Source organism: Choloepus didactylus, chromosome 23, assembly GCF_015220235.1.
Source record: "Choloepus didactylus isolate mChoDid1 chromosome 23, mChoDid1.pri, whole genome shotgun sequence".
In the NCBI taxonomy this organism is placed as follows: Eukaryota; Metazoa; Chordata; class Mammalia; order Pilosa; family Megalonychidae; genus Choloepus; species Choloepus didactylus.
Genome location: NC_051329.1, coordinates 29,180,264 through 29,202,392, shown reverse-complemented (window position 1 = coordinate 29,202,392; position 22,129 = coordinate 29,180,264). Strand labels below are relative to the sequence as shown.

The 22,129-nt window shown below is 40.2% G+C and overlaps 1 protein-coding gene across 6 annotated transcripts in view; it reads left to right on the top strand.

Moving 5' to 3' along the window:
• The window catches only part of EIF4ENIF1 (eukaryotic translation initiation factor 4E nuclear import factor 1), an 82,443-nt gene that overhangs the window by 31,333 nt on the left and 28,981 nt on the right, over window positions 1–22,129 (top strand). For all 6 annotated transcript variants that reach the window (XM_037817152.1, XM_037817149.1, XM_037817150.1 and 3 more), the window contains 2 exons: window positions 17,942–18,228; window positions 18,509–18,710. In XM_037817152.1, the coding sequence (XP_037673080.1) occupies window positions 17,942–18,228; window positions 18,509–18,710 (489 nt within the window). The remainder of the gene's footprint in view (window positions 1–17,941; window positions 18,229–18,508; window positions 18,711–22,129) is intronic.

Sequence of the window (22,129 nt, the reverse complement as noted above, 5' to 3'; positions counted from 1 at the left end):
TCTCTTGTATGCAACATATTGATGGTTCATTTTTTTTGATCCATTCTGCGAATCTATATCTTTTAATTGGGGATTTTAATCCATTTACATTCAACGTTATTACCGTGAAGGCATTTCTTGAATCAGCCATCTTATCCTTTGGTTTATGTTTGTCATAATTTTTCCGCTCTGTGTATTAATATCCTTTATTGTACCCATACCGAATCTCTTTAGTACTGAACCTTTCTCCAAGTCTCTCTGTCCTGTCTTTGTTTCTCTGTCTGTAGGGCTCCCTTGAGTATCTCCAGTAGGGCAGGTCTCTTGTTAGCAAATTCTCTCAGCATTTGTTTGTCTGTGAAAAATTTAAGCTCTCCCTCAAATTTGAAGGAGAGCTTTGCTGGATAAACTATTCTTGGCTGGAAATTTTTCTCACTCAGAATTTTAAATATATCGTGCCACTGCCTTCTTGCCTCCATGGTGGCTGCTGAGTAGTCACTACTTAGTCTTATGCTGTTTCCTTTGTATGTGGTGAATTGCTTTTCTCTTGCTGCTTTCAGAACTTGCTCCTTCTCTTCTGTGTTTGACAGTGTGATCAGTATATGTCTCGGAGTGGGTTTATTTGGATTTATTCTATTTGGAGTTCGCTGAGCATTTATGATTTGTGTATTTATGTTGTTTAGAAGATTTGGGAAGTTTTCCCCAACAATTTCTTTGAATACTCTTCCTAGACCTTTACCCTTTTCTTCCCCTTCTGGGACACCAATGAGTCTTATATTTGGATGTTTCATATTATCTATCATATCCCTGAGGTCCATTTCGATTTTTTCAATTTTTTTCCCCATTCTTTCTTTTATGTTTTCATTTTCCATTCTGTCATCTTCGAGGTCACTGATTCGTTGTTCAACTTCCTCTAGTCTTGTACTATGAGTGTCCAGAATCTTTTTAATTTGGTCAACAGTTTCTTTAATTTCCATAAGATCATCCATTTTTTTATTTAGTGTTGCAATGTCTTCTTTATGCTCTTCTAGGGTCTTCTTGATTTCCTTTATCTCCCGTACTATGGTCTCATTGTTCATCTTTAGTTCTTTGAGTAGCTGCTCTAGGTGCTGTGTCTCTTCTGGTCTTTTGATTTGGGTGCTTGGGCTTGGGTTATCCATATCGTCTGGTTTTTTCATATGCTTTATAATTTTCTGTTGTTTTTGGCCTCGTGGCATTGGCTGAACTTGATAGGGTTCTTTTAGGATTTGTAGACCAATTGAAGTCCTTATCTCTAATTTATCAGATCTACAGCTTCGTGGAGTTCACTTTCTCTAACTAACCAGCAGGTGGCGTCCACGAGCCACTTGTTCTCCACAAGCCAGTTCTCCCCTGCTTAGCCTTTTTGGTGAGTGGGGGAGTGAGTCTTGTGGGGTCCAATTGGTGTACCAAGCTTGCGTGTGTAGTTGGTGTTGCCTGCCCTGTATATAGGGCGTGTTTCTGGGCAGTCAGGGAGGGGGGGGTGGCTCTAACAATCAAATCTCCCTGGTGATCCTAGAGTTTTAAAGCTGCTGCAATAGTCTAATCCTTCAGTTCAGTCCTGCCACAGTTTGTCTCTGCCACTGACCCACAAGTCCTTGGTATTGGCGTATGGCTCCTGAGACTTGCAAGTGGGCCCCTCTTCCAGGCCGTGCACCCCGGGTCCTCTGTTGAGGGATGACTGTGCTATGTCACAGGTGAGTGCCGTCCCCCCAGGGCAGTTCTGGGCTGCTGGGCTGTGTAGGGAGGCTCCCAGTCTGCTGAAATGATGGCTGAATGGGGCTTTGTTAATTCACACTGCTCTACCTTCCCAACTCTGGGACTATCAGCTGAGTTTGCAGGGAAGGCTAATGTCCACACCCAGTTTTGTGGTGTGTGCCTGTTATTTGAAGCGCTTCCGTCACACTGGGTTGTCTGGGGCAGTTCTGGGCTATGGGGCTGGCGATGGGCAGGAGTGTTTCCTGTCCACCAGGATGATGTCTGTGGGCGGACACCCCCCTTTTCTTGGGAAGTTGTGGTGTTTAGTGAATTTTCTCAGCCACTGGATTATTGTGTTTTGTCTCAGAGCTCTCCTAGTTCTGCTCTTGACTTGACCTGCCCAAATAGTAAGTCTTTGAAGCTTTCTGTATTGGGCTTCTTAGAGTAATTGTTTTAGAGAAAGAAAAAAGGATTTAAAAAAAAACAACAACAAAAAAAAAAAACGGGCCCTCCTGGGAGATCTAATGGGTTATTGAAATGCTAAGAGACAAAGCAACCAGGGCCATTAAGGAAAGGTCCACAGGGCAGAGAGATCAGCTTTTCTTCGGGATTTGCATATGCGCCTCAGGGCCCTTCCCCTTTCTATGTTCACAAGAACTCCAAAAATCCTCCGCTTTTATTTTGGAGTTTTTCGTGTTGTTTTTTTTCTATGCCTGTCTCCTCTCTGCTGGGCTGGCTGCTCTCAGATTCTCTGGTGTCTGGTCTCAGTCTGTCTATGGTTGGAGTCTGTATCAGTAGAATGAGTTTCCGATAAGAGCAGCCACTGCAGTTCTCCCTTCTCCTTCCCGGAGCTGACAGCCCCTCCTCCCCCTTGACTGAGCCTGGCAGGGAGGGGCGCGGGTCCCCTGGCCGCAAAAACTTACAGATTTCGCTGATCTCAGCAGTTCCACGTTTTCATGAGTGTTGTATGAAGTATGCCCAAAGTCAGATTGCTCTGTGGTGTCCAGTCCACGCGGTTCCTGGCTTTCTACCTACTTTCCTGGAGGAGTAACTAAAACATACAGCTCACCAGTCTGCCATCTTGCCCCGCCTCCTCCTGTAGTTTTCTTTGTATAGGTCTTTTACATCTTTGGTTAAGTTTATTCCTAGGTACTTGATTTTTTTAGTTGCTATTGAAAATGGCATCTTTTTCTTGAGTGTCTCTTCAGTTTGTTCATTTCTAGCATATAGAAACATTACTGACTTATGTGTATTAATCTTGTATCCCGCTACTTTGCTAAATTTGTTTATTAGCTCTAGTAGCTGTATCGTCGATTTCTCAGGGTTTTCTAGATATAAGATCATATCATCTGCAAACAATGAGAGTTTTACTTCTTCTTTTCCAATTTGGATGCCTTTTATTTCTTTGTCTTGCCGGATTGCCCTGGCTAGCACTTCCAGCACAATGTTGAATAACAGTGGTGACAGCAGGCATCCTTGTCTTGTTCCTGATCTTAGAGGGAAGGCTGTCAGTCTCTCACCATTGAGTACTATGCTGGCTGTGGGTTTTTCATATATGCTCTTTATCATGTTGAGGAAGTTTCCTTCAATTCCTACCTTTTGAAGAGTTTTTATCAAAAACGGATGTTGGATTTTGTCCAATGCTTTTTCAGCATCTATTGAGATGATCAATTGATTTTTCCCTTTTGACTTGTTAATGTATTGTAATACATTGATTGATTTTCTTATGTTGAACCATCCTTGCATGCCTGGAATGAACCCCACTTGGTCATGGTGTATGATTTTTTTAATGTGTCTTTGGATTCGATTTGCAAGTATTTTGTTGAGGATTTTTGCATCTATATTCATTAGGGAGATTGGCCGGTAGTTTTCCTTTTTGGTAGCATCTTTGCCTGGTTTTGGTATTAGATTGATGTTAGCTTCATAAAATGAGTTAGGTAGTGTTCCATTTTCTTCAATGTTTTGAAAGAGTTTGAGTAAGATTGGTGTCAGTTCTTTCTGGAAAGTTTGGTAGAATTCCCCTGTGAAGCCATCTGGCCCTGGGCATTTATTTGTGGGAAGATTTTTGATGACTGATTGGATCTCTTTGCTTGTGATGGGTTGGTTGAGGTCTTCTATTTCTTCTCTGGTCAGTCTAGGTTGTTCATTCTCCCTCAGTTTTGAAGGACAGTTTTGCCAGATACAGAATTCCTTGTTGGCAGTTTTTCTCTTTCAATATCTTATATCATACCACAGCCTTCTTACCTCCATGGTTTCTACTGAGAATTCTGTGCATAGTGTTATTGAGCTTCCCTTGTATGTGATGGATCGCTTTTCTCTTGCTGCTTTCATAATTCTCTCTTTATCTTTAACATTTGATAATCTGATTACTAAGTGTCTTGGAGTAGGTCTATTTGGATCTGTTCTTTTTCGAGTATGTTGTACTTCTTGGATCTGTAATTTTATGTCTTACATAAGAGATGGGAAATTTTCAGTCATTATTTCCTGATGAGCCCAAGAAGATTGTCAGACTTTTCCTGTGAGGTCTCTAGACTCTGTGCTTTTCCTGTCCTGCACAGCAGGTGGTGCTTGTCTCTTAACAACATTTAGACTGCCAATCCTTGAACACGGAATGTCTTTCCATTTTTTCAGTTTGTCTTTGATTTTTTTTAACAATATTTTTTAGTTTTCTGTGTTCACATTCTTTATGTTCTTGGTTAGGTATGTTCCTAAATATTTGATTCTCTTAGGTGCTACTGTAAATGGAATTTTTTTCTTGATTACCTCCTTAGATAGCTCATTGATTTTTGCACGTTTATCTTGTATCCTGCCACTTTTCCGAATTCGCTTATTAGCTCAAGTAGCTTTACTGTCATTTTTTTTTTCTGGATTTTCTAAATACAGGATCGTGTCATCTGCAAATAGCAACAGTTTTACTTCTTCCTTTCCAACTTGGATGCCTTTTATTTCTTTTTCTTGCCTAATTGCTCTGACTAGAACTTCTACCAAAGTGTTTGTTCCGATTTGCTAATGCTGCTGTTAAGCAAAATACCAGAAATGGATTGGCTTTATAAAGGGGGTTTATTTGGTTACACAGTTACAGTCTTAAGTCCATAGAGTGTCCAAGGTAAGGCATCAACAAAGGGTACCTTCACTGAAGGAACACCATTGGCATCTGGAAAACCTCTGTTAGCTCAGAAGGCATGTGGCTGGTGTACTCTTGCTCCCAGGTTGCGTTTCAAAATGTCATTCTCCAAAATGTTGCTCTTGGGGTGTTTTGTCCTCTCTTAGCTACAGCTCCTCTTTAAAATGTCACTCTCAGTTGCTCTCCAAAATGTCGTTCACAGCTGTACTATGTCTGGGCCTGTGTGGCTCTTTTTAAAGGACTCCAGTGATCCAATAAAGACCCACCCTAAATGGATGTAGCAACACCATCATATAAATGATCCAACATAAAGGTCTTGCCCACAGTTGATTGAGTCACATCTCCATGGAAACACTGAAACAATAAGTTTCCACCTAGTCAACACTAACACATTGACCCCCACAAGATTGCATCAAAGATAATGGCATTTTGGGGGACATAATACATCCAAATTGGCATAATACCGAATAGCAGTGGTGACAGTGGGCATCCTTGTCTTGTTCCCAATCTTAGAGGGAAAGCTTTCATTCTCTTACCATTGAGTATGATGTTAGCTGTGGGTTTTTCTTATGTACCCTTTATCATGTTGATATTTCCTTTGATTCCTGTCTTTCGAAGTGTTTTTATCATGAAAGGATGCTGGATTTTATCAAATGCCTTTTCTGTGTCAGTCAAGATGAACATGTGGTTTTTCACTTTTGTTAATGTGATGTATTACATTAATTGATTTTCTTGTGTTGAACTGCCCTTGCATACCTGGACTAAAACCCACTTTGTCATGGTATATAATTCTTTTAATATGCTATTGGATTCTATTTGTAAGTATTTTGTTCAGGATTTTTGCATCTATAGTCATTAGAGAAATTGGAGATTGGTTGAAGTTTTCTTTTCTTGTAGTATCTTTATCCAGCTTTGGTATTAGGATGATGTTGGCTTCATAGAATGAGTTAGGTAGTGTTCCCTCTTCTTCAATTTTTTTCAAAAAGTTTGAGCAGGAATAGCATTAATTGTTCTTGGAATGTTTGGTAAAACTTGCCTGTGAAGCCATCTGGTCCTGTGCTTTCTCTGTTGGTAGATTTTTCTTGACTTGTGATTGGTTTGTTTAGGTCTTCTATTTCTTCTCAATTCAGTGTAGGTTGTTTGTGTGTTTGTAGGAAGTTGTCCATTTCACTCTAAGTAGTCTAACTTGTTGGCATAAAGTTGTTTGTGGTAACCATTTATGATCTTATTTCTTTGGGGTCTGTGGTAATGCCCCCCCCCATTTCTGATTTTATTTGCAACTTCTCTCTTTTAGTCTTTCTCAGTCTAGCTAAAGGTTTGTCGATTTTTTTTGATTGATCTTCTCAGAACCAACTTTTGATTTTATTGATTCTACTGTTCTGTTTCATTAATTTCTGCTCTAATCTTTATTATTTCTTTCCTTCTGCTTGCTTTGGGATTAATTTGCTGTTCTTTCTCCAGTTGTTCAGTTAGGTCATTGATTTTAACTCTTTCCTCCTTTTTAATGTAGGCATTTAAGGCTATAAATTTTCCTGTCAGCACTGCCTTCACTGCATCCCATAGGATTGGATATGTTATGTTCTCGTTTTCATTCGTCTCAAGATGTTAACTGATTTCTCTTGCAGTTTCTTCTTTGACCCACTGATTAGTTAATAGTGTGTTGTTTAACCTCTATAAATTTGTGCGTTTTTTATATTCTGACTGTTGTTAACTTACAGCTTCATTCCATTATGATCAGAGACAGTGCTTTGAATAATTTCACTTTTTATATTCATCCAGACCTGTTTTGTGACCCAACATGGGGTCTATTCTGTACACTTAAGAAGAAATATATATCCTGCTGTCTTGGGGTGTGTTCTGGTTTACTAATGCTGCCAGAATGCAAAATACCAGAAATGGATTGGCTTTTATAAAGGGGGTTTATTAGGTTACAAAGTTACAGTCTTAAGGCCATAAAGTGTTCAAGGTAAGGTGTTAACAATAGGGTACCTTCACTGGAAAAAGGCCATTGGCATCTGGAAAACCTTTGTTAGCTGGGAAGGCACATGGCTGGTGTCTGCTTGCTTCCGGGTTTCGTTTCAAAATGGCGTTCTCCAAAATGTCTGTATCAGCTTCCAACGGCCATCTTCAGAGTGTGTGTGTCAGCTGCAGCAAGCAGTGAGCTCCCTCTGTTTGAGCTCTTATATAGGACTCTAGTAAGCTAATCAAGGCCCATGCTGAATGGGTGGGGCCATGCCTCCATGGAAATTATCTAATCAGAGTTATCACCTACCGTTGGGTGGGTCACATCTCCATGGAAACAGACTAATCCAGAGGTTCCAACTTAATCAGCATGAATACTTCTGCCCACACAAGACTGCATCAAAGAACGTGGAGTTTTGGGGGACTTAAGACATTCAAACTGGCACAGGGTACAATGTTCTGTATATGTCTGTTAGGTCTAGTTAATTTGTCGAATAATTTAAGTTCTCTGCTTCCTTACTGATCCTCTGTCTAGATGTTCCATCTATTAATGTGAGTGGTGTATTGAAGTCTCCAACTATTATAGATATGTCTATTTCTCCCTTCAGTTTTGCTAGTGTTTACCTCCTGTATTTTTGGGGTATCCTGGTTAGGTGCATAAATATTGATGATTGTTATTTCTTGTTGAATTGCCCCTTTTATTAACATAAAGTGTCCTCCTTTGTCTCTTATAAAAGCTTTGCATTTAAAGTCTATTTTGTTCAATATTAGTGTAGCTACCCCAGCTTTTTTTGGATACTGTTTGTGTAGAACATCTTTTTCCAGCCTTTCATTTTCAGGCTATTTGTATCCTTGGGTCTGAGGTGAGTCTTGTTGACAGCATATAGATAGCTCATATATTTTTTTTTTATCCATTCTGCTAGTTTGTGTCTTTTGCTTGGTGAGTTTTAATCCATTAACGTTCAGCGTTATTACTGTAACAGCAGCATTTACTTCAACCATTTTAACTTTGGATTTTTATATATCAAATCTTATTTTTGTCTCTCTTTTTACCCTTTTAGTTACCCTTAATGATACTCGTCATTTCTACATTCTTCTCCAAGCCGATCTCTCCTGTCCTTTCCTTTCAGACTGCGGTACATTGTTTAGTATTTCTTCTAGGGCAGGTCTCTTATTAATGAATTCTCAGTTTCTGCTCAACTGTGAATATCTTTAACTCGCCCTTATTTTTGAAGGATATTTTTTCCAGATAGAGAGTTCTTGGCTGGAAATTTTTCTCTTTCAGTATCTTGAATATATCATAGCACTGCCTTCTTGCCTCCATGGTTTCTAATGAGAAATTGGTGCTTAATATTATTGGGCATCCCTTGCATGTTATGAGTAGCTTTTCTCTTGCTGCTTTCAGAATTTCTTTATCTTCGGAATTTGACATTCTGGTTAGTATGAGTCTTGGAGTAGGTCTATTCAGATTTATTCGGTTTGGAGTATTTTGCACTTCTTGGACCTACATATTAATGCTTTTCATAAGAGTTGGGAAGTTCTCAACTATTATTTCCTCAAATATTCTTTCTGTCCCTTTTCTCCTCTTTGGCTACCTGTGACGTGAATGGTCATGTGTTCTGTGTTCTCAGAGACCCGGCTCAGTTTTTCCCATTCTTTTCTCTCTGTTTTTTGTCTATTCCAATTCAGATGCTCTATCTTTTGGCTTGCTGATCCTTTCTTCTGCCTGTTCGAATTTGCTGTTGGGTGCTTTTAGCATATTTTTCAATTTCATCTATTGTGCCTGTCATTCCCATAAGATCTGATATTGTTCTTTGCATACTTTCAAATTCTTCTTTATGCTCACTGTCTTCTTAATATCCTTTTATGTCTTCATCTATCTTGTTGAACTTGTGTGAACATATTTGATTAGTTCCAGATTCTGTTTCTCCTCTGACTTTTTGATTTGCTCCTTTGACTGGGCCAAATCTTCTTGTTTCTTAATATGGTTTATTTGCTGATGTCTGGGCATTGGATTATCTTGGTGAATTTACTCTGAAGGTCAGATTCTCTCTTGTCAAAGCCTTTGTTGTTGATTGGATTTGTATTAATGCTCTAATTTGATACTTGGTTCATTATTATTACTCAACCATGGCTGGGTCAGGGACCACAAAAGGGACTCACACCAATGCCACAAGGTCACAGGGAGAGGATCAGGTAAAGATGCCTAAAAGCCTTTAGTTCTTCTCCCCAAGGGTGCACTTTCCTGGCCTGCCCAGTCTATGGCCCTCTTTGCCCAAATGTCTTCAGAGGTGCCTGTAAGGGGATGGTACTCTTCGGCAACCTGTTCCCCTCAGCCCTCAGAAGGCAGGCTTTTCTTAGCTCCCTGCCAAATCCAGACAATGGCATAACAGCACCAGGTGGGGTGGGTTGAAACCACACATCCCAGCAGGGCAAAATTCGCTGGCCGAAAGCTGGAACAGTGCTAGACTGTATCCTGCCCTGGTTTTGGAAAATGTACCTCTGTACCTCTCTCAGTCTGCAGCCATCCACCCACCAAGGACCAGAACCTTCTGCCCTGAACCTTCTGCCCTGAAAGTGGGTGATGGGCACTGGAGCTGGGAATGGGGGGGGTTACTTGTGTTCTCTCACCACAGCTTCTCCATCTTTTCTCTCACACAGTTTCCTGGGTGTTGTAAGCACTCCCCCTAATCTCTAGAGCCCCAGATCCATTGTTGCAGGCGGTTTCTGCCTGACCCCTAGTTCTGGGAAAGAAATGAGCCCAGTCTCTCCTTAATCAGCCATCTTGGATCAGCACATTTCCTAGAATTTTATATGAATGGAATTATACAGGCTGTATCTTTGTGTGGCTTCATTCGCTCAGCATGATTATTTTAAGTTTCATCCGTCTTGTTCTGTGCATAAATAGTTGATTCCTTTTTATTGCCTAATAGCATTCCATTGTATGTATTCATCACAGTTCATGTGTTCAGTTGTTGGTGGACATTTGAATTGTTCCAGTTTTTGACTCGATTTGCTCTTTCGACTCATTTCACTCTTGAGCATTATTTATCCATCAAAACCTTGACTGGATTGCTTTTTGTTATTGAGTTTTGAGTTTTTTTTTTTTTAATAAGTTGTAGGTACAGGTCCTTCAGCAGTTATGGGCTTTGCAAGTATTCTCTCCCAGTCTGTGACTTATCTTTTCATTCTCTAAATATCAAGCCCAATTTATTAATTTTTTAATGGATTGTGCTTTTGGTGTTCTATCTAACAAAACTTTGCCTGACCCAACATTACAAAGATTTTCTCTTATGTTTTCTTTAGAAGTTTTATACTTGGTCTTTAAGGTGTTTCCCTATATTTTCTTCTAGAAGTTTTATGGTATTTAATTTTTATTGTCTTTAGTTTTTATGGTATTTAGGTCTTTGATCCATTTTGAGTTAATTTTTGTATAGGGTGTGACATAGGGGTCCTCTTTCATTCTTTTGGATTTGTGTGCCAGTTTGAATGTATTGTGTCCCCCAAACGCCATTATCTTTGATGGAGTCTTGTGGGACAGACATTTTGGTGCTGATTAGATTTGCTTGGAATATGCTCCACCCAGCTGTGGGTGATGACTCTGATGAGATATTCCCATGGAGGCATGGCCCCACCCATTCAGGGTGGGACTTGATCAGCGGAGTCATATAAATGAGCTGACTCAGAGAAGGAACTCAGTGCAGCTGTGATTGACGTTTTGAAGAGGAGCGAGCTTGCTAGAGAGGAACGTCCTGGGAGAAAGCCATTTTGAAACCAGAACTTTGGAGCAGATGCCAGCCACGTGCCTTCCCAGCTAACAGAGGTTTTCCGGACGCCATTGGCCGTCCTCCAGTGAAGGTACCCAATTACTGATGTGTTACCTTGGACACTTTATGGCCTTAAGACTGTAACTGTGTAGCCAAATAAACCCCCTTTTTATAAAAGCCAATCCATCTCTGGTATTTTGCATTCCGCAGCATTAGCAAACTAGAACAATTTGGATATCCATCCTCCCAGCACCATTTATCGAAGTGACTGCTCTGTCCTGTTCAAGTGGATTTGGGAGCCTTGTCAAAAATTAATTGCCCATAGGACATCATCAGCATGGCAACAGAAACAACTACTGAAAACTCCTCTCCAGAGACTGAATGAAAAAAGGGCAATTCTGAATTGTTTGAAACTCTGGAGGAGGATATAGACTGGAGAAGGACCCTACAAATGCCAAATTGAAGAAAGAGAAGAAATATTAGGTAGGAATCTTCTGTCCCAGACTGGCCAGTCCTCTCCTGTCCCTTTCACTTGGGCTTAGTGCAGGAAAGGCACAGAATCAACAGGTGGGAACCCTCCCACCAGGGACACTGATTTTAAAATCTCTCACAGCAGTGAGACATACCCCCACTGCTTGAAGACCTCATGGGCAGGGGAGGACAATTCAAGGCCCAGGTCAGTAAGGGACAAAGAGACCGAGAAAACATGGACAGAGACTGCATTTCCAGCCCTGGGTATGAAAACCCTTCCCCGACCCTTGAAGGAAGTTGCAGCTGGCAGCTGCTTCCTTGCCTTGGGGATGGCTGGAGTACTGGGTCACTGGAGGAGTACTCTGCAACTGGTGTAGCCCCACATTGAGCCAGATTTTGGTCAGCAAACTGAGGGCATAGGAATCCTGCAGTTTCAGCTCACCTGGGTAGATAAAGCCTGTGCTCAGAGGCAAAGCAGCCTCTGAGGATGATTAAGTTACTGAACAGCACCATCTGCTGGACAGTCCAAAAAGTGCAAGGGAAAAAAAGCGCTTTTAAAAAGATGCCTCAGACCCTTCATTAGGACCACAGAAGCTGGTCTACATGCCCTGCCCAGAAACCCAGCCTGGGAGAAATACAGACAACCCAACTATCAAAGCAGGGCTCTAGAAACAAACCCAGGTCTTGCTGACCAGTGGAAAACAGCACCACTAGAAGCCAGCAGATCTATATTACCCACACTGAACTTGCTGGGGTGCCCAGTGCCTACCTCCTATCCATGTGGCAGGACATGGTGGCTGCCTGATTTGGGGGAAAGGCTGGCGGCAGAGCCAGTCTGACAACTGGCCATGGAGAGAATCAAAGAAATATAGAGATTAAAGACAACCAACAAGAAAACCCAAGGCAAAAGAGAGAAAACAACCTCAAGAATAAACTAATCAAGGAAATTGGATGCCTAGACAGCAAAAAATTATGAGCCACATCAGAAAACTTGAAAATACGGCCCAGTCAGAGGAACACTAACACCTCAACTGAGATTCAAGAGTTGAAACAACTAATTAAAGATGTTCACAGAAATCTTCTAAATCAAATCAATGAGTTGAAAGAAAATGTGACAAAAGAGATGAAGGATATAAAGAAGACACTGGATGACCATAAGGAAGAATTCAAAAGCTTGAAAACATATGGCAAAACTTATGGGAATGAAAGCCACAGTAGAAGAGATGAAAAACACACTGGTGACATACAACATCAGACTTGGAGATGCAGAAGAAAGGATTACTGAACTAGAGGACAGGACATCTGAAATCCTACACATAAAAGAAGAGATGGGGAAAAGAACAGAAAAATATGAGTAGGGGCTCAGGGAACTGAATGACAACAGGAAGCACACGAATATATGTATTATAGGTGTCCCAGAAGGAGAAGAGACAGGAAAGGGGGCAGAAAGAATAATAGAGGAGATAATTGATGAAAATTTCCCAATTCTTGTGAAAGACATAAAAGTACAGGTCCAAGAAGTGTAGCATACCTCAAACAGAATTGATCCAAATAGACCTACTCCAAGACACTACTAATCAGATTGTCAAATGTCAAAGACAGAGAGAGAATTCTGAAAGCAGCAAGAGAAAAACAATCCGTCACATACAAAGGAAGCTCAATAAGACCATGTGCAGATTTCTCGGTAGAAACCATGGAGGCAAGAAGGCAGTGGTATGATATATTCAAGATATTGAAAGAGAAAAAATGCCAACCAAGAATCCTATATCCAGCAAAACTGTCCTTCAAAAATGAGGAAGAGTTTAAAACATGTAAAGATAGACACTGAGAGTTCGTGAACAAGAGACCTCCTCTACAAGAAATACTGAAGGGGAGTGCTACAGACAATTAGGAAAAGACAGGAGAGAGCAGTTTGGAGAAGAGTGGAGAAATGAAGATACCAGGAGCAAGAAAGAGAGTAAAGATTGGGCATTTGATGCTGAAGGAGTATAGAATGTTCAACAGGATTAATTGTAAAGATCCAGAAATGGATAGCACAATATTGGATGATGGTGGTACAATATTGTAAGTACACTGAACAAAGATGACTGTGAGTATGGTTGAAAGAGGAAGGTTAGGGTCATGTAGGACACCAGAAGGAAAGATTGGAGATAAAGACTGGGACAGTATAACTTAGTGAATCTTGGAGTGGTCAATGATTGTATTTGGATGTACAAATATAAGAATGTTTTTACATGAGGGAGAACAAATGAATGTCAACTTTGCAAGGTGTTGTAAATGGGGTGGTATTGGGGGAAAATGCAATCAATGCAAACTATAGTCTATAGTTAACAGTAACATTGTAATATGCTTCCATTAATTTTAACAAAGGCAATATTCTAGAGCTAAATGTCTATCGGGGGGATATAAGGGAGGGGTATGGGCTTCTTGGCATTGGTGGTGGTGTCTGACTTTAATTTTATTTTTATTTTTTCTTTTGTTGCTTTCTAGTTGTCATTTCTTTATTTTTTTCTTTCTTTTTGTTTTTCCTCTTCCTCTTTCTTTGTGGAAGCAATAGAAATGTCCTCATATGGATAGTGGTGGTGAATGCATAACTGGGACTAAGGGAAATCAAGAGTAAAGGACTATATTGACAGTGTTTTAAAACTTCAACTTCTGTGTGAGTCGAAAGGAAAAGATGTTTGTTAGGTGCAGAATCTATGCTTTTTGTAGCACACTATATAATTAACTTGTATGGTCATTTTATTCAAACATTATTACATAGAACATTGAATAGGGAGTAAAATCTGATTGGTTTGTACAGTTTAGTGTGAAGCCCCGATACATCCCAGAGTAATTTGGGCAAAGAATAAAAATGTATTTGCAAAGCCCCCCAATGGACTGTGAGAAAATGTAAAAATATTAAATTTCCCCACCTGGGGAATTAATGATATTCTCACAGGCATTGGAGGCTACCAATTTAGAAGGCCGAGCCCTCAATCTTGGGACTTGCCCTTAAGAAATTTGTTACTGCAAAGAAAAGGCCAAGCCTACTTAAGATAATACCTAAGAGTCACCCCCAGAAAACCTCTTTTGTTGTTCAAATGTGGTCTCTCTCTCTCTCTCTCTCTCTCTCTCTCTCTCTCTCTCTCTCTCTCTGCCACTTCTGCAGGTGAACTCACTGCCCTCCCCACTATGTGGGGCTTCACTCCCAGGGGTGTGGCTCTCCCTGGCAATGTGAGATATGATTCCCAGGGATGAGCTTGGCCCTGTGGCATCATGGGATTGAGAAAGCCTTCTTGGACCAAAAGGGGAAAGAAAAATGAAACAAAATAAATTTTCAGTAACTGAGAGATTTCAAATGGGGTTGAGAGGTCATTCTGGAGGTTATTCATATGCATTATATAGATATCCCTTTTTAGTGTATTGGAATAGCTAGAAGGAAATACCTAAAACTGTTGAACTACAACCCAGTTGCCTTTATTCTTGAAGACAATTGTTTAACTATACAGCTTACACTCTGTGGCTGTGTGATTGTGAAAACTTTGTGGCTCCCACTCCCTTTATCCAATGCATGGACAGATGAGTAGGAAAATGAGGACAAAAAATAAATGAATAATAGGGAGAAATGAGGGATATGGGATGTTTTGTGTGTTCTTTTTTACTTTAACTTTTATTCTTTTCCTTTTTTGTGTGTGATAATAACAATGATCAAAAATTGATTTTGTTTATTAACATACAACTATATAATGGTACTGTGAACAATTGTACACTGTGGATGATTGTACGGTTTGCAAATGTATCTCAATAAAATTAAATGATTAAAAAAGAATTAATTAGCCATAGATGTGAGGGTCTATTTCTGAACTTTCAATTTGATTCCATTGATCAGTATGTCTATCTTTATGCCGGTATTGTGCTGTTTTGACTACTGCGGCTTTATGTATGCTTTAAAGTCAAGAAGTGAAAGTCTTCCCTCTTCATTCTTCTTTCAAGATGTTTTTGGCTGTTCAAGGCCCCTCTCCCTTCCAAGAGAATTTGATAACTTGCTTTTCCATTTCTGCAAAGTAGGTTGTTGGAATTTTGACCGGTATTGTGTTGAATCTATAGATCAGTTTTTCTAGAATTGACATCTTAATGACATGTAGCCTTCCAATCCATTAGCGTGGAATGTCTTCCCATTTGTTTAGATCTTCTCTGATTTCTTTTAGCAATGTTTTGTAGTGCTCTGTGTTCAGGTCCTTTGCATCCTTGGTTAAGTTTATTCCTAGATATTTGATCCTTTTAGTTGCTATCATGAATGGAATTTTTTTCTTGATTACCTCCTTGGATAACTCATTACTAATGTATAGAAACAGTATAGTGATTTTTACGTGTTGATCTTGTATCCTGCCACTTTGCTGAACTCATTTATTGTCTCAGTAACTTTGTGTTTTTTTTTTTGCGATCAATCTGTTCTTTTGATTGTGGAGTTTAGTCCATTAACATACAATGTTATTATTATAAGCAATACTTAAGCTGTTTTATCTTTTGGTTTTTATATGTCATAACTTTTTTTTTTTTTATCCTTTTAGTTACCCTTACTGATACTCTTCATTTCTTCCCTCTGCTCCAAGCCTCTCTCCTGTCTTTTCCCTTGAGTCTGCAGAACTCCCTTTAGTATTTTTGGAGGGCAGGTCTCGTGCTGACAGACCCTTTCAGTTTCTGTTTATCTGTGAATATTTTAAACTTTCCCTCATTTTTGTAGGACAGTTTTGCCTGATAAAGAATTCTTAGCTGGCAGTTTTTCTCTTTCAGTACCTTAAATATATCATACCTTCTTGCCTCCATGGTTTCTGATGAGAAATCTGCACTTAGGCTTATTGTGTTTCCCTTGTATGTGACGAACCACTTTTCTCTTGCTGATTTCAGATTCTTTGTATCTTTGGCATTTTATATTCTGATTAGTATTTGTCTTGGAATAGGTCTGTTAGGATTTATTCTGTTTGGAGTACATTGTGCTTCTTGTACATGTATATTCATGTCTTTCATAAGAGTTGGGAAATTTGGGGCCATTATTTCCTCAGATATTTTTTCTGCCCTTTACCTTTCTCTTCTCCTCCTGGGAGACCCATGACATGTATGTTTGTGTGCTTCATGCTGTCACTCAGATCTTTGAGACCCTGCTCAATTTTTTCCATTCTTTTTTCTATCTGTTATTCTGTCTACAGATTTCCTTTGTCCTGCCTCCTAATTTGCTGATTCTTTCTTCTGTCTCTTCAGTCCTGCTGTTGTATGCCTCTAGTGTATTTCCTTTTACGATTTTTAATTGAAATATATTCACAAACCATACAGTCATCCAAAGTGTAAAACAGTTGTTCACAGTATCATCATATAGTTGTACATTCATCACCACAATCAATTTTTGAACATTTTCATTACTCCAAAAAATAAGAATAGAACTAAAAAGTAAAAGTCTAGTGTATTTTTAGTCTCTTCTATTGTAGCTTTCATCTCCATATTTTCTGTTATGTTTCTTTTTATACTTCTAAATTCTTCTTTATGGTCACAGAGTGTCTTCTTAATATCCTTTATCTCTTTAGCTATATTTTCCTTCATTTCCTTGACTTGATTTTGAAGATTTGTTTGAACATCTTTGATAAGTTGTTCCAAATTCTGTCTCTTCTGAAGTTTTAATTTGTTCCTTTGGGCCATATTTCCCGGTTCTTAGTATGGCTTGTAATTTTTTGCTAATATCTAGAAATTTGATTATCTTGATGAATTTACTCTGAAGTTCATTTTCTCTCTCTTGACTGGGGTTTTATTGTTACTTGGCTTTGTGTTAAGGCTCTTCTTTGATGCTTGGTTCAACTTGAGAATAGTCCCATGTTTAACTGGTTAGATTTTTTCAGCTCTTTATCTGTTCTTGTCGTGGATTTGTGGTAGAATTTTTAAGGTTGCACTTTTTGTGCAATTGTTCCACCTCCAGGAGAAAGCTTCCTTTTCTTCTCCAGAAATCTTAATCTATTCTGTTTTAGTTTGGTCTCTATGGTTTATATACACTGTTTTCATTGTCTTCTAGCAGCCTTCCTGGGAGAGCAAATTCTGGGAGGAAGGTCACCCCGAAGAGGACCCCCCAAGTCAGTATCTCCCAGCCAAAACAGGGCCAGGGACCCATGAAAGGGACACATATCGTCTCCAAAGTGCCCTGTGGGAGGGGATCAGGAAGGACACCGAAAGACTCTTTGACAGCTCCCCAAAGATGTGCTTTTCTGGCTTTCCTAGCAGATGCCATACTTCAGCAAACTGAAGCCTAAGGGGGCACTGTGTCTTTAAATCCCCGCCACCTCCATCCCTGTCAGGGGCAGGACTGAAGCAGTGGGCTGCTGCTGCCTTTGTCCAGGGTGGTTTGAAACAGTAACTCAGAGCCAGGACCCAGTGATCCATCCGAATTTGCTAATCAAAAGCCGTGATCAGTACTCAGCCATGCCCACCCTGTTCTTGGGGAAGAAGGTTTTTATGTCCCTTTCTGACAGTAGCAGTCAGCCAGGGACTGGATCCCAAGGTGGCCTAATGTGGAAATGGGGAATGGCACCAGCAGCCGCCATGTGGAGAGAGCTACTCACTGTTCTTTACCGTAGTTCATTAACCTCTTCCTCCCACCCCTCCCTGGATTCTGAGTAGTGATCTGGCCTCTTGGGCCGCAGAACAGTTGTTTCTGACAGTCCCTGCCTGTTTAATAGGTGCTTTGGTGGAAGCAGCTCCCTTCTCTGCCATCTTCCCAGGAAGTTCTCAAGTCTCAGTCTTATTTCAATGTGTAATGTGCATATTACTTTATGTTTGTTGAGATGCCCAATTTTCCTAGTGACTTTTCCTTACCCGTCTCCCCCTAGGCATGGATCTACCATGTAGGAAGAAAAATGCCTGGTTGATCTACTTTAACTTCCTCTTTCCTGCATCTTTCCAGATCCACGAGAGCGTGTAAAAGAAGATGACTTAGATGTTATTCTCAGCCCACAGAGACGAAGTTTTGGAGGGGGCTGCCATGTGACAGCTGCAGTTAGCTCCCGGCGCTCAGGAAGCCCCTTGGAGAAAGACAGTGAAGGGCTTCGTCTGCTTGGTGGACGCAGAATTGGCAGTGGGAGAATAATCTCTGCCCGGACCTTTGAAAAGGATCACCGTCTCAGTGATAAGGACCTGCGGGACTTGAGAGACAGAGACCGCGAGAGGGACTACAAGGACAAGCGTTTCAGGGTTTGTCTTCTAGACCCTTTGGCACCTCGTGTGCTTGTGGGCTTGATAATCACTTCATTTACACAGGGTTGCTTCTGAGATCGTGGATGAACACAGCCCACTCATAAGCTAGGCGGGAAGGAATAGAGCTATGGGGAGGGAGAGCTGTGATGGGCTTCTAGTCTGCTACGTAGTATTTTCATTTCACTCTTGAACATTACTTATCCTTCAAAACCTTGATTGAGGTAGAAATGCCTTAACAGGAATCTTATTTTTTTATTTTGTATATGTACTTTTCCAGAGGGAATTTGGGGATAGTAAACGTGTCTTTGGTGAGCGTAGAAGAAACGATTCCTACACGGAAGAAGAACCAGAATGGTTCTCAGCTGGACCCACAAGTCAGTCAGAAACCATTGAGCTGACCGGCTTTGATGATAAGATCCTAGAAGAAGATCACAAAGGGAGAAAACGAACAAGGCGACGGACAGCCTCTGTGAAGGAAGGTCAGCACAAACTCGGGAGGGAAGTTTACTGTTCTAAAACGAGATGTCATTGTCATTGGCTTAATTTTACGCTTAGGAATGGGCTCCAGTCGTTAGGAAATAGTACGTTTTTAATGGAGCAGCCTGATTTTGAAGCTGCTTCCTAAGTGTGAATTCACTAAGTGTAGAATGTACAACTACTTTTGCTGCAGTGCTGAACAGAAAAGCTTCACATTTTTCTCTACGACTACCATGTATGTGGAAGGGATCCCATTTGTTGAGCAATAGTGTACTAGGCACAGTGGTAAGAGTTTAATCTATGTAATGCTGCTTGCTTCTTCTAACACAGCCCTTTTGGGTAGGTACTTTTATCCCTGTCTTATAAGTGAGCAAATAGAGGCTCAGCAAGCTTAAGGAATTTGTTTGTGGTCATTGCGGAGGGAGTTGAAGGAGATGCATTTGGGCTTCAGAGCCCACCCTCTTCACCCTGGTGTTTGATCTTCCCAGTCAAGGTGACTTGACTTCTCCCAAACTTAGTTTTCTCAGCTCCAGGGTAAGGTCAGGTATCTTCTTTACTAAACTGAAGTAGTTGGAGCTAATGTACATGCAGTGCCTTGCAGAGTGGGGGACCTTTGGTCTGCAGTTGGTCGCTTCCAGGGTAGTGACCTGACTCTGAGATGGCTAGCCTTGGACTGACGGTCTTTGGAGGAGGCAGTACAGAGCTGGGGCAAAGAGTTAGGTAGCCTAGCCTGGGTGTGAGTAGAGGGGCAGCTGCTAGCAGAAGGATAATTTATCTCTGACAAAAATATTAACAGGCAGACTTGTTTCTTTGTAAGATTGAAGACAACACCTTTTTCATAATATTAAAGGTTATTTTTTGCATTGAAGATCAAATGTACACATCAGAGCCAGCCTCTTATGAGCCCTTATTCAGTAAGTTCTAGTTCCTTCCATCCTTCAGGTTAGGTGAAAAAAAAAAAACCTAGGCAACTAAAGGGGAAAGTATTTTGATAGATATGTTTATTCAGTGCCATCTTAAAATTATGATGAGACTAAGACAAATTTAAGTAGAAATGAGCCAAAGGAATTTCTTGGGAAGGAAAAAAAAAAGAAGGGAGAAATCTCTTTATTTTTGTAGTTTTTAAATACAGTAGCTATCATCATTATCTTTGTGCTGTTACACATTCTTCACTAGGGTACTGCAGGAAATTGATGGGTAACTTGGGAGACTTTGCTTAGGTCATAAATTGGCTTTGAGGTATGCCTTTGTTTCATTTTCCATTAGACTAAAGCAGCACCAGCAAATTTGGTCTTTTCAGGCTCTGGTGAGAAAAATGGATATTTTCTTAACTGAGATGAAATCTGAATTTTAACCATTTTTGTATTAGCAAGATGAAGAGCCAGAGGAGGGAGACAGGTCAGTTAACGGTGCCTCCTCACCTTACAGATGCTGAGAGAGACCTAGACCACACATGGCAGAGCCTGGGAAGAGGGGTATACACAGGTCCTCACTTACCCATTTGTTAATTGCTAAAGGTTCCTGAACTGTCCTAGCTATTGTATTTAAAATAAGTAAGTACCCTGTAGTTTCATCTTGGCTGTAAGAAAGAAAGGAAGTAAACAAGCCAAAGTGTTAGGATTTATCCGTATGGGAAGGGCTTATGAGTCCTTTTAGTCCCATTTTTCTGTATGTATTCCAGCTTTTCAGTCAATTTTAACTACGTAGTTGTTCTCTACAAGCACGTAAATGCTGAGAGTATGGCAGCAAACAAGATACATGGTCCTTGCTACATTATTCTAAAACACTCATTTATTGAGTACCCACTATATACAAGGCCTAGTGCTAGCTGCTGTGTATTTACGTTGATGAATGAAACAGTTTGAATATATATTAAGCTTATAACTAGAAAAAAATATGTACATAGGAGAAAATGGTTAAAACCATCCATTGTTAAGAAAGAAATTTTAAATTTGCATCCACTCTAATAAAATTATATGCTAATTCTCAAATGTGATAAAACGTTCCATTAGTTATCTTTATATGAGTCCCTGGCTTTTGAGTCTATCATAATAAATGGTCTATTATATTTGTGTAGTAGGTAGTGCATATTCCTATGCACTCTTACCCACTATCAGTTGTCAGGTTCAGTCTGCTTTCCAGAAAGCTTGAGGCTGCATAAAAATGCACGTGGAGCATTCTTACTGCTTTCTCCCACAAAGCCATTCATCTGTTAAACGATGTCCTCATCTTAAAACAATATAAAAATGAGTAGGAAAAATATTAAGGTTTCTTTTGTAAATGTATGTGCAAAGTCCCCTCCAACTCTTCTGGCTCTTATCCATAAATTAGGACACAAAACTGCAGCATAATATTTGTTATCAGTCCTGAAGTGGCAGGCAGTTTCTGGTAGATAGAATGGTTTAGGAAGGAGCACTGCTCTAGTGGAAAAAGGCACAAATTTGGGGTTGATTATGCTATTAAGTTTACTTTTTCTGAGACTCGGTTTCTTCACCTGTAAAATGAAGATAATACCTGCCACCAAAACAGTCATTTTAGTTTAAATGCCAGTCTTTAAGGAATAGCATTTATCTTTGGTAGTTGGCCGTAAGCATGTGTTGACCCACTGGAGAGACTGTCCATGGCTGCCTCTGTGGCTCATAGACATTTCAGTAGTTGCCACAGTCCAGAAGACTTGAGCCCTTAGACGGCAGGCACACTTTGGAAGAGCAACACTGCCTGATACAAACAGTGCAGTGTGGAAGACCTTTGGGGGCCACCCTAGGGTTGAAGCTTGATTCTTCCACTTGCTAGTATCAAGACCTTGGGTAAACAAGCCACTTGACCTATCATATGTATTCTCCTGCTTTGCTGTCTAGCTTTTTGGAGTGTTACTGAAATAAAAGCAGAAGTTAGCATTTATCCTCGCTTGGTCTAGAAAATCTTGGCTGATTAATAATGAGACTGCAGTAAGTTTTGGGAACTTTTGAGAAGGGATGGGTCTAGGCTTTGGAATTCTTTTCGTTTTGCTGAAAGGACTTCATGACTGCTGTGATCTTGAAGCTAACAGGTAGCTCTTTTATAGGCGTCGCTGCAGCATGGGGTTTCAGGAGTTCTGTTCTCCAAATGTTGAATGCCTAGTATCTCAAAGTATTTGTTTAATAATAGATTTTTTTTTACCCTAAAGCTTTTTACTTTTTGTCCGTACTCTAGCTAAAACTAAGATGCCAGATTCCTTAAATGTTGGCACCTGATGAGTTTCACTCACGATATTTTCCATCCATGAACAACTGAATATTACTGAGTTTTTATGTGTGCCTAGCACTTTGTCTTATAAGGCAAAGCAGATTACAGTAGGTTACCTGCCCTTCCAGTGCTCAGTCTCACCAGTGTTACAGTGTGATAAATGCTCTGAGAGATAACATGCAGATTACAGAGAAGG